Source organism: Nerophis ophidion, linkage group LG22 (assembly GCF_033978795.1).
Source record: "Nerophis ophidion isolate RoL-2023_Sa linkage group LG22, RoL_Noph_v1.0, whole genome shotgun sequence".
Classification (NCBI taxonomy): Eukaryota; Metazoa; Chordata; class Actinopteri; order Syngnathiformes; family Syngnathidae; genus Nerophis; species Nerophis ophidion.
In genome coordinates, this window is record NC_084632.1 from 32,145,641 (window position 1) to 32,158,133 (window position 12,493).

A 12,493-nucleotide genomic window follows, 5' to 3' on the forward strand; every position below is an offset into this window, starting at 1 on the left:
CCGAACCACCATTTAGGCCTACAACACTACTGTATTTCAACATTGGTCATTATGACGGTACTGTACATGGAGAGCCAAGTGTTTTCAGAGGTACTTGGTGAAAAAAGTTTGAGAACCGCTGTTATATCCATCCATCCATTTCCTACCGCTTATTCCCTTTGGGATAGCGGTGGAAGGCAGCGTACACCCTTGACAAGTCGCCATCTCACTGCAGGGCCACCACTGTTATAGACAAATTATACTTTTTATAGTTGAGTTGAGTATAGTCGCAGCAGAGAGGGGATATTGTTGTCCTTCTATAAAATAACTGAAAAGCACAACCCTAATGGAGTGCCATCCATCCATTTTCTACCGCTTATTCCCTTTCGGGGTCGCGGGGGGCGCTGGCGCCTATCTCAGCTACAATCGGGCGGAAGGCAGCGTACACCCTGGACAAGTCGCCACCTCATCGCAGGGCCAACACAGATAGACAGACAACATTCACACTCACATTCACACACTAGGGCCAATTTGGTGTTGCCAATCAACCTATCCCCAGGTGCATGGCTTCACGGTGGCAGAGGGGTTAGTGCGTCTGCCTCACAATACGAAGCTCCTGCAGTCCTGGGTTCAAATCCAGGTTTGGGATCTTTCTGTGTGGAGTTTGCATGTTCTCCCCGTGAATACGTGGGTTCCCTCCGGGTACTCCGGCTTCCTCCCACTTCCTAATGGAGTGTTTACAATAAAAAGAAAACTACAAAAATATAGTCAATATTTTAGACTAATATATCTATATCTACCTATCCATATATACATATATATATATATGTATATATATATGTATATATATGTATATATGTATATATATATATATGTATATATGTATATATATATATATGTATATATATGTACATATGTATGTATATATATATATATATATATATGTATATATACATATAATTACTCTGTCCTACTGACATACTCAGTGGCCTAGTGGTTAGAGTGTCCACCCTGTGATCAGTAGGTTGTGAGTTCAAACCCTGGCCGAGTCATACCAAAGACTATAACAATGGGATATGTTACCTCCCTGCTTTTACACTCGACATTAAGGGTTGGAATTGGGGGTTAAAACCCCAAAAATTATGCCTGGGTGCGGCACCGCTGCTGCCCAATGCTCCCCTCGCCTCCCAGGGGGTTATCAAGGGTGATAGGTCAAATGCAAAGAATAATTTCAAGTATCTGTGTGACAATCATTGGTACTTTAACTTTAATTTCCCCCAAAAAAGTACATTTAAATTATTGTGATCAAAATATCACCTTATAACAGCTAAAGGTGATTATTCCGTTGTTTAAAAAGAAAAAGTTTTGAAAAAAAATCATCTTAACCTTCGTCTTGTGTTAGGGTCGGCACCGACCCATTTTAGTTTTCAAATACATAAAAAAAACACATAAATTTATGTTTTTTGCATCAAGGCTTTTGACTTTGTCAGGAACCTCTATTTTAACAAAACAAAAATTTTTTTTTGTGTTTGACTAAATTATAAAATGCTCTGGTTGAAATTATGAGCTTGGTGTTGTTAGGGTCGGTTTTGACCCAATTATAAAAATAAGATTTTCAAGCAATAATTACAGCTAAAACTAAACACACTGACAGCCAGCTCCTCTCCCAATCATGTGAGCTTTAGGGGATTCTCATTTTACCTTGTTATCCAGTACAAAAACAAACAAAGACGGGCATGTCCAGACATGTGAGGTCAATTCAGTATAAAATGATTAAAATGAAAACATAAATACAATTTATTTAAGAGATGTGTTCTAATATCCCTCAGTTATAGTCAAGTAACACAACATTTTATTTATTTTTTATTTATTTATACAATTCTCTTGAGGTTCATTTTACCATTTTTTAAAATTGAAATCGTAGGATATACTGACAAAAAACAGGCCCAATGGCCCACACCAAAAATATTAAAAACCAATATTTTCATGGATTATGAAGCCTAGCAAGGCAACCAAGAGATAAGAAACAAATTGGATGATAGATAATTGTTTTTAGTGTATTTTACAGCTGATTTAAGGCATGGGTCAAAACCGAACCGTTAACATAAGAGATGGTAACAGGAAGATAACACAAGAGGAAGGTTAAACCGAGTGATGCGTTCAATGTAGCTAGGTTTGTCGCTGTCAATTGGAACCAACCATTTTGCATTTTTGATAGGGGTGTGCTTAATCTTGGACGTTCTTAACTCGATTCAAGCAAGCTTTTTATATAATTTAATGACAACATTTTGTTTATTCTATTACGTTTTCTTTTAAAATGTAGATATTTAAATGACAGAAAATCATATTCAAACCTTACAACAGCCCAGGCCCCATTCCCCCCTGTGCTCGAGTCCCCGGTACAACAGCCCCACTTGGGCGCCCTGGTGCAGTTTAAAACTCTGCCAATGTAAACACGGTGAAAAACTACAAGTGCCACGTCACCCCGCGGCATGGGCGTGAATCATTCATCCGCATTTCTCTTGGATGATGTGAGCAGAGAAATGGGGCGTTGTGGAAACGCAGATATTCATTCGTTGATGAACAGACCAAGTTACCGTGTTGTCTCCAAGAGAGGAGCTTCAAGAAAGGAAGGGAAGCCAGCCCGCCTCTTGCTCAAAGAGTACTGACACTGCAATGGGCAAAGAGGGACGAGCAGAAGACTTCGAACACAAACAGCACTTGGCAAAAGACACCATCCAAACATCTGAGGGGAGGTTTTACCTTTCATGCCTGGAACCGATTGGGAGTGTTCTCTTTTAATACCTTGGAAAGCAATCTTCGTCTTGTTTTTTTGTTGTTGTTTTTTTACATACATTTTTTATGAACAAGAAAAACATGGCTAAGTTGTTCCGAGCTGCTATTATGGGTCCTCCGGGGTCAGGTAAAGGAACCATATCCGAGAGAATTGCGCAAAGTTTTGGCCTGCAATATCTCTCCAGTGGGCACTTTTTGCGTGAGAGCATCGCGGCAAATACAGGTAAGATCAGACATTTTAGAACACGCCCCCCCCTCTCCACCCCTCCCTGCCATTATTTTTTCGCACGAAATGATTTTCTTGTTCATGCACGCTTAAAAAAAATAAATAAATAAAAACAGTGCGCGTGAATACTTAACCCATCCATCCATCCATTTACTACCGCTTATTCCCTCTGGGGTCGCGGGGGGCGCTGGTGACTATCTCAGCAACGATATGGCGGAAGGTGGTGTACATCCTGGACAAGTCGCCACCTCATTGCAGGGCCAACACAGATAGACAGACAACATTCACACTCACATTCACACACTAGGGCCAATTGGTGTACATCCTAGACAAGTCGCCACCTCATCGCAGGGCCAACACAGATAGACAGCATTCACACTCACATTCACACACTAGGGCCAATTTTAGTGTTGCCAATCAACCTATCCCCAGGTGCATGTCTTTGGAAGTGGGAGAAAGCCGGAGTACCCGGACGGAACCCACGCATTCACGGGGGGGACATGCAAACTCCACACTGAAAGATCCCGAGCCCGGGATTGAACCCTGACTAATCAGGACTTTCGTATTGTGAAGCAGTCGCACTAACCCAGTGGTTCTTAGCATGGGTTCGGTCAATCGGCCTCAGGGGTTCGACGGAGCCTCCGTCCAAACCTGATCAAATAACAAGTTCAATGTTTTATTATTATAATCAAATGACAGCAATCATTTCCATGAGATTATTTTCCTAATATAAGTGTTTTGGCACACTTACAATGACAAAAAAAACAACAACATTGTTTTTCATGAACTCTGTACAAGGTGGGGTTGGAAATAATTTGTACCCCTTTCAGATATCGCATTTAGGTCCCACTAAAACATTCACATGTTTCACAATGAGATGTAAACATGGGATCATGTGTACATTCCTGTAACTTTCTGTTTGTACGATATATATTTATTAGTATAGTAACATCATTAAATTAGGAAAAAACATTTTATTTTTCACTAAAGAAGGGTTCGGTGAATGCGCATATCAAACTGGCGGGGTTCGGTACCTCCAACAAGGTTAAGAACCACTGCACTAACTCCTCTTCCACTGTGAAGCCCCTGAATACTTCTCCATCTTCGCCAATGTTTTTTTGGATCAGTACAAACCGCTTTTAAATGCATCTTCCAATAAGAAACCAACTGGATGTTTTGCATACTCTTACCAAAACTGGGTGTAAACACTGTTGACTTGAGTGAAAACATGTGTGCTTGTGTTTATAGGACATTTTTCCCCTTCAATTCTCAGCAGTAGTGTCCATTATATGTTGTTGGAATCTTCCCAGCAGGGACAAGGCATTTGTACAACGTTGATTATACATACAGGTCTTTTTTTTTTAAAACTGACTTTCAAATAACATTGCAAAATAGTTGTATTTGTGAATTGAGTGTGTGAATGTTAGTGTTGTTGTCTGTCTATCTGTGTTGGCCCTGCGATGAGGTGGCGACTTGTTCAGGGTGTACACCGCCTTCCGCCTGAATGCAGCTGAGATATACTCCAGCGACCCTGAACGGGACAAGTGGTAGTAAATGGATGGATGAAGATAGCGTTAACAGTGGATCCACGTTGTTAGTTGGAAAATGAACAAAAATCTTTGATCGAATCAACGTCCCAATCAGACATGGAATAAACATTGTCAAAAAGCATGTTACAATGTTGTGTTTGTGTTGTAGAATATTGTTTGGTAAATGATCCAAATTCAGCTGTCAAATCAACGTCAGAACCGAACAAATGTTTGAGTTGCTAATGTCAGACCCTAACTTAACAAAGTTTTCAACGTTGTTTCATGTTTTGTGCCTGCTGGGTTAGTTAAAGCGTGCGCCCCCCCTTCCCCCTTCTTGGTGCTCATGTTACATAAGAGATGTTTGACAGTCCGGTTGGGGATAGCAGGGGTTTTTGTGTTGACACTTTCAGAGTCAGCAGCTGAATAAATACAAAACTTGTTGTGGCTATAAAATGAATACAAATGCACATTTACTGTCTACTAACTTGAGTTGTTTTTTGTGAATCAGAGGCAGGTATGCAGGTAAAGACTTATGTGGAGAGAGGCATGCTGGTGCCTGATCATGTGATGACCAAGCTGATGATGCCCAGACTGGAACAATTAAGTTGCCAAAGCTGGCTTTTAGATGGTAAGAAAAAATTGCATATCTATTGTATGTACTGTATTATCCATATGTATTTGTTTAAGGCTGCAGCCATGCATGCCAAAGATGGGAAAGGCAAGCTCTCTCTTAAAAGGGATTTGCCCATCCCTTTTACGGCATCTTATAGACCTCCTACTAAAAAAGGAATGCATGCCATAGGATGTGCGGTTCACGTTCTGGCAATAAATGAACCATCTGTACAAAATAAGCATGTACTGTATCCACTATAATAAGGTCTGTACTCATAATCAGCGAAGTAAACTAGTAAAATGTACATCAAATGATAGATCAAGGATGTATGTAATCTTTTGATCCTGTACTGTAGGGTACAGATGTTTATAATTTAGTGGCATGTTTTTATTGATATTTGTCAATCTTACTGGTTGTGAAGACTTTAAAACAAGGACGTCAATCTCGTTTTCATTGAGGGCCATAACACAGGTATGGCTGCTTTCAGAGGGCATAACAGTGAATATATATATGTAAATATTAACGTATGGGGTTCTTCAAAAAGTATGTGATCTCCATTGAAGATTAATGTCAATCTCCCCCCACCACCTAGCTGACAAGGTTAGCAACTAATTGTTTATCTCCATACACCGTGTAGAGCTGCTCCCTAAAGTTAATAAAAAGGAGGCTAAACATGTTACACACTGAGAACAAGCAAGAGGAGGTATGCTGATAGCTAAGTAAGCCACTAAGATTGCTAGCAACACAAGAAATAAGGGCTTAATACTTTACTAAGCACTATCAAGTGTAGACAGAAGCGTATTAAAACAGAATGTAAGCAGCTATGAACAGGAAATTAACAGGTACATTAATAATAGTTTAGAAAGAGGATAATAAAACAACAACTGTTAGTGTGTCAGTATTGTCGCAGTCAGTACACTACACATAAAAGGGTGGATCAATCCATAAATTGGTGGTGTCGACATATTATCAGTGATCAGGTCGATACATCCATCCATCCATTTCCTACCGCTTATTCCCTTTCGGGGTCGTGGGGGGCGCTGGCGCCTATCTCAGCTACAATCGGGCGGAAGGCGGGGTACACCCTGGACAAGTCGCCACCTCATCGCAGGGCCAACACAGATAGACAGACAACATTCACACTCACATTCACACACTAGGGACCATTTAGTGTTGCCAATCAACCTATCCCCAGGTGCATGTCTTTGGAAGTGGGAGGAAGCCGGATGTATATTATTTTTATAATTTTGTTTTTACAATGTTCACAAATTCAGAAACACAGGAGGATTTTGAGGGCACAACGGATTTCAAAGAGTACTAAATAGTAGTTTTTGATTTTGTTTAGCTGCGATGAGGTGGCACTTGTCCAGGGTGTACGCGGCCTTTTGCCCGAATGCAGCTGTGATAGGCTCCACAGACCCCCTGCTGCCCCTAAAGCAGGGGCGCTCACACTTTTTCTGCAGGCGAGCTACTTTTCAATTGACCAAGTCGAGGAGATCTACCTCATTCCTATTTATAATTTATATTTATTTATTTATGAAAGAGACATTTTTGTTAACAAGTTAATGGTGTTTAATGATAATACAAGCATGTTTAACACACATAGATTCCTTTCTTTCATGAAGACAAGAATATAAGTTGGTGTATTTGATTCTGATGACTTCCATTGATTGGAATTAGACAGTGGTGCTGATAACGTCCACATTTTCAAATGGAGGAAAAAAAAAGTCCTCCTTTCTGTCCAATACCACATGAAAGTGGTTGGATTTGGCATCTCATTTGTCCAACTTGCATACTCGTTTTCAAACACTTTGTTATGAGAGTAGCATATGTGTGTGGCCCTTTAATGTCTGGCAGCAGGTGAGTGACGTCAGTGACTGTGCGGGTGGGCAAGCAAGTGAGAAAGCGGTCGCTGAGGGCGGGGGAGAAATACATTGGCATCAAACTCCGTAGCTTGCTAGCTTGTGCACGCTAGCTTTCTGAGACTCTTATTTTTGTTAGCACAGGCAGGATGAAACAGGTCTTTTATGGTGAAGACAGGAACTGTGCAGTCGGTCTTTAGAGTTTTGACAGTAGGTACGGAGTCTCTAGAAATAAAATGTGTTTCTCTGCGTCCGCCCTGTGAGTGATTTTTTTCTTAAATATGAGCTCGCAGCAGCCAGCGTCATCTCACAAGATCCTCGGGTGCCGAGAATGTCAAACAACTGACGAAAGTGAAGTCTTGGTATGATTGATGATTGCTCATTTTTATGTCTATTTTTTAATGCCTGGCTTGAGATCGACTGACACACCCTCCGAGATCGACCAGTCGATCGCGATCGACGTAATGGGCACCCCTGCCCTAAAGGGACAAGCGGTAGAAAATGGATGGATGGATTTTGTTTAAATATTGTTGACTTTATTTTGATCAAACAAATGTAATTACATAGAATAAGGAACTACTTAAATAATGTGCTGATATTGTTAAACTGACAATAGTACTCACAAAAAATGCATAGAAAAATGTTCAAGTTAATACATGTGATCGGTGTCGGTATTGTATCAGCCGATCTCACTCATGGATGATCAGTATTGAAATTGGTTGCTTTAATCCCTGATCGCAACTGTCATTAATGTCACGACAGAATTCAACTTTATTTTCTATTCTGTGAACAATATTGTTTCCTTTCCAGCTTTCTTTTTTTCAGTACTACTTCCTGTTGGCCTCACTACTGTGGACTGTCTCCCACACCTGTCCCTGATTGGCAATCTGAGCACACCTGTTACATGTTGCCATTTAGGCTTCTTTGTTAACCAGCCTGCCCTGAACACACTATTGTTTCTTCTTGTAATTGCACGTTCTCTGTGCACTTCCAAGCTGCACTCTAGCTACCTTGTTTTTGACATAAAGTCATCTTTACCTGTGTTACACACCTGCCATCTCTGTATTCTCTGCAACAGCAACATCCCTGATAATCGCCTCATGAAATTATTGCACAATTGCTTATCCATTTGATTATTATTTTTTTTTTTACCTACAAATTGATGATAACCTGTTTTGAAATCATAAGTCACGGTGACAAGCAAATACAAGTGTTTGTCTTCATTCTAACCAAAACAAAACCAAAATTTTGCTCCACAGTCACTTTTGTAATCCGTTCTTTGAGACTGTCTGCACTGTGTTGGATTCTGGACGCGTTCCCAAATTGAAAATTAAGACCCACCCAGCCTCTCCAAAATTGTCATAATTTATCTTTTGAAAATGTACACTTTTTAAATATGTATCGTGAAGTTGTCACCGCTATTTTTTTCCAGCTATGGTCAAAAATAAACTTCATAAGCATTATATAGATTCACCCAGCCACATTAGATAAACCTGCACTCTCCAATCAAGTCAGGCCGTATAAAACTGTGTCGGGCCTTGAGTTTGACACTTGCTTAAAACTGTTGGTGCAGACATAACTACATGTGTAAAAAAAAAACAAAAAAACTTTTAGAAATTTCCACCAGCAATCTGTGTATGTACACAGGCATAGTCATTTTCAGGTGCGTTCAATACAAATGAACAAAAAAATATGTTGTACTTTTGGTGAAATATTCCAACAGACTCGGCCTACAAACAGGTTAATGTGGCTTTTTTAAAGTTAAATATTATCTAGTAAGTGGACAAACATTTAAAAATCCAACTGATTGTTGTTTCACAGGCTTAAATGAAGCACTGCCAGTATAATCATTAAGTAAACAAATCCATTTTAGTTTGGCCGGAGAAAAGAGCAGTCACTTTAAGGTCACACACGAATGTGTACATGCATTACATCAGTGATGTGCTGCGAGGTTCATACCTGGTCATTTCTTTAAACGTTAACTTTTTGTGCTCAAATCAGTGTTACTACAGGTTGCTCATTGTGTGTATAATAACAAAAAGAAGAGAATAATTCACATTTGGTAAAAATGTTTGAACAGCCACCATTTTAATCGTATTCCATAATTGTAATCGTATTCAATAATTATTGCAGGAAAATGGCAGCCAGTCTGTATTGTCCGTTTAGCAAGAATAATGATGTCACACTTACTGTACATTAGATACATTACACAAGCTGGACTAAGTCATGTTGTTAATGTTTATGCAAACTAAACCTTATATTGGCGACATGCGGACAGAAATGGCCACGTGTCTTCAGGCCTCAGCGCAGTGGACTAAGCAGAGAAGAAAGACTCACAGGTTTCTGGGCTGTATTTGATCATTAAATGTGCAAGTTCAAGGTTTTTTATTTAGGAAAATGTAAAAAAAAAAAAAAGATTAGAATTATGCAGAAAATCAATTTATATCAGTTCAATGAACACATTTTTATATTTATTTTGCACTATCATTATTCTTCTTTTGCCTCACCTGACCGCACGTCCCTGCAATGCATGTACAGTATTTAGCTTTTAAAGTACCAATGATTGTCACACACACTAGGTGTGGTGAAATTTGTCCTCTGCATTTGACCCATCCCCTTGTTCACCCCCTGGGAGGTGAGGGGAGCAGTGGGCAGCAGTGGAAGCCGCGCCCGGGAATAATTTTTGGTGATTTAACCCCCAATTCCAACCCTTGATGCTGAGTGCCAAGCAGGGAGGTAATGGCTCCCATTTTTTTTATAGTCAGTTGATGGCTTTAAAGACAAAATGTAAACATCCATATAAAACAAAAATATACAATTTAGTGTCTTTTAACTTTAATAGCTATTTTCATAGTCTTTGGTGTGACTTGGTTGGGGATTGAACTCACAACCTACTGATCTCAGGGAGGACACTCTAACCAATGGGCCCCCGAGTAGGTACAGTACAGTAGTTTTATCAACAGTATGTGAATCTGACAAGTTGGCTCAACTATCAAGACATGTGTATCTTAGATCAGAATTCTTAACCTTTTTGACCTCAGGGCCCAGTGTTTCCACTACAGAGAAGCCTGGGGCCCACTCAAAAATGAACACCGAATTAGTCATCTCAGTCTTGATTTTAATCGTATTCAATAATTATATCCAAGCCACTTCTAGTGTGGGGCTTCACGGTGGCAGAGGGGTTAGTGCGCCTGTCTCACTATACAAAGGTCCTGCAGTCCTGGGTTCAATTCCAGGCTAAGGATCTTTCTGTGTGGAGTTTGCATGTTCTCCCCGTGAATGCGTGGGTTCCCTCCGGGTACTCCGGCTTCCTCCCATTTCCAAAGACATGCACCTGGGGATAGGTTGATTGGCAACACTAAAATTGGCCTTAGTGTGTGAGTGTGAGTGATGTATGTCTATCTGTGTTGGCCCTGCGATGAGGTGGCGACTTGTCCAGGGTGTACCCTGCCTTCCGCCCGATTGTAGCTGAGATAGGCGCAGCGCCCCCCGCGACCCCGAAAGGCAATAAGCAGTAGAAGATGGATGGGCACTTGTAGTGTGCAACCATTTCAAATTGTATAAAAACGCGCCAATCACAAATATAATAATTATTTAACACATACACCTTATTGATTGTTAGGACATGTAGATGCTAACATGTCTCCACATGTGTTTGAATACAATACGTGGTATGTAATCAACCATATTACAATTATGTTAGCTGCCAAAATAGACTTTTACTTTGTTTCTGCTTTTTTACTGCTGTTAAATATGCAAGATGATTTCTAGTAGCTGCTTCACTGATGCAGTACTATTGTGAAATGCCAGCTCTGTTTGACAGTGCAAACAGCATGTTGGAGCAGGGGTTAGTGCGTGTGCCTCACAATAAGAAGGTCCTGGGTTCAATCCTGGGCTCAGGGTCTTTCTGTGTGGAGTTTGCATGTTTTCCCCATGACTGCGTGAGTTCATACTGGGAACTCCAGCTTCCTCCCACCTCCAAATACATGCCCCTGGGGATAGGTTGATAAGCAAAATACTAAATTGGCCCTAGTGTGTGAATGTAGTCTATTTGTGTTGAGGCTGCGACTTGTCCAGGGGGTACCCCACCTTTCCCCCAAATGCAGCTGAGATAGGCTCCAGCGCTATCGCGACCCCAAAGGGAATAAGCGGTAGAAATTTGGATGGATGGATTTCTAGAAGCAATGATGCAGTACTATTGTGAGATGCCAGCTCTGTTTGACAGTGCAAACTTTCTTTTTCAGTTTCAAAAGATCGCAAAACCGCTCATCTTCTCTGAGGTCCTTGTCTTTCCACTTTGTCCTTTTTTTTCTGAGCCATCTCTATCTATCGGCACTCCACGAATCTTGTCCCCCTCCCCACACACGCAGACCACTTCACCCAATCGGTGCACTGCCCTAGCAATACAATGTCCGTGTACTGAAACGAATCATTGAAACAACAAAATACAATTATTTTTTTAAATCAAATTAATCGATTTAATCGTTGGATCGTTGCAGCCCTACTCATAACATACGGTAAAAATCAAATGCAATGTTCGTGGTAGTGTTGGGTGGCGGTCGTCGAATTTGCTATGATGCATTTGCAAAAAAAAAAAAAAAAAAAAAAGTAAAAATCATGAAAAACAAAAGATGTTTACAACTACAAATTACTTTTTTTCTGTTCATTTTTGTCATGTTTTAAATGTGCGTGCTTTTAATGAGGCAGAGGCCCACAGCAACAACCGCTGCTCGATGAGAAGAAAGAAACATGCTTTAATTTCAGGGTTTCAAAACCTCTCCACTAAGATTTGTCGCTGGTAGCATTTTTTGAAAACTAATATCCCTAGAGCAGGGTGGACAAACTCATTTTCATCCTGGGCCCCATCACAGTTACGGCAATCAGGCAAACAGCGCGGCTTGAAATTGCCAAACCAATAAAACGTAACCATACAAATGTAGAGTATAACTGCCTCTTGGTATTAGCAATTACCCTTTCATTTGATTCTTATCATTGTTTTCCAACTAACTGATGGAAAACCAACCCTGGACTCCGCCAATGCTGCCCTTTGTCACCGATCCTGTTCATAACTTTTATGGACAGAATTTCTCGGCGCAGTCAAGGCGTTGAGGGGTTCCGGTTTGTTGGCCGCGGGATTAGGTCTCTGCTTTTTGCAGATGATGTGGTCCTGATGGCTTCATCTGGCCGGGATCTTCAGCTCTCACTGGATCGGTTTGCAGCCGAGTGTGAAGCAACCGGAATGAGATCAGTCCGAGTCCATGGTTCTCGCCCGGAAAAGGGTGGAGTGCCATCTCCGGGTTGGGGAGGATACCCTGCCCCAAGTGGAGGAGTTCAAGTACCTAGGAGTCTTGTGCACGAGTGAGGGAAGAGTGGATCTTGAGATCGACAGGCGGATCGGTGTGGCGTCTTCAGTAATGCGGACGTTGTACCGATCCGTTGTGGTGAAGAAGGAGCTGAGCCAGAAGGCAAAGCTCTCAATTTACCGGTC

At 40.9% G+C, this 12,493-nt stretch overlaps 1 protein-coding gene across 1 annotated transcript in view; it reads left to right on the top strand.

Annotated features, from left to right (window-relative positions):
* The first annotated feature begins 2,453 nt into the window (after positions 1-2,453).
* Positions 2,454-12,493, top strand: part of ak4 (adenylate kinase 4) — a 34,854-nt gene continuing 24,814 nt past the window's right edge. The window contains exons 1-2 of the mRNA XM_061883711.1: positions 2,454-2,998; positions 5,039-5,158. Coding sequence (XP_061739695.1) covers positions 2,842-2,998; positions 5,039-5,158 — 277 coding nt within the window. The 5' untranslated portion in view covers positions 2,454-2,841. The remainder of the gene's footprint in view (positions 2,999-5,038; positions 5,159-12,493) is intronic.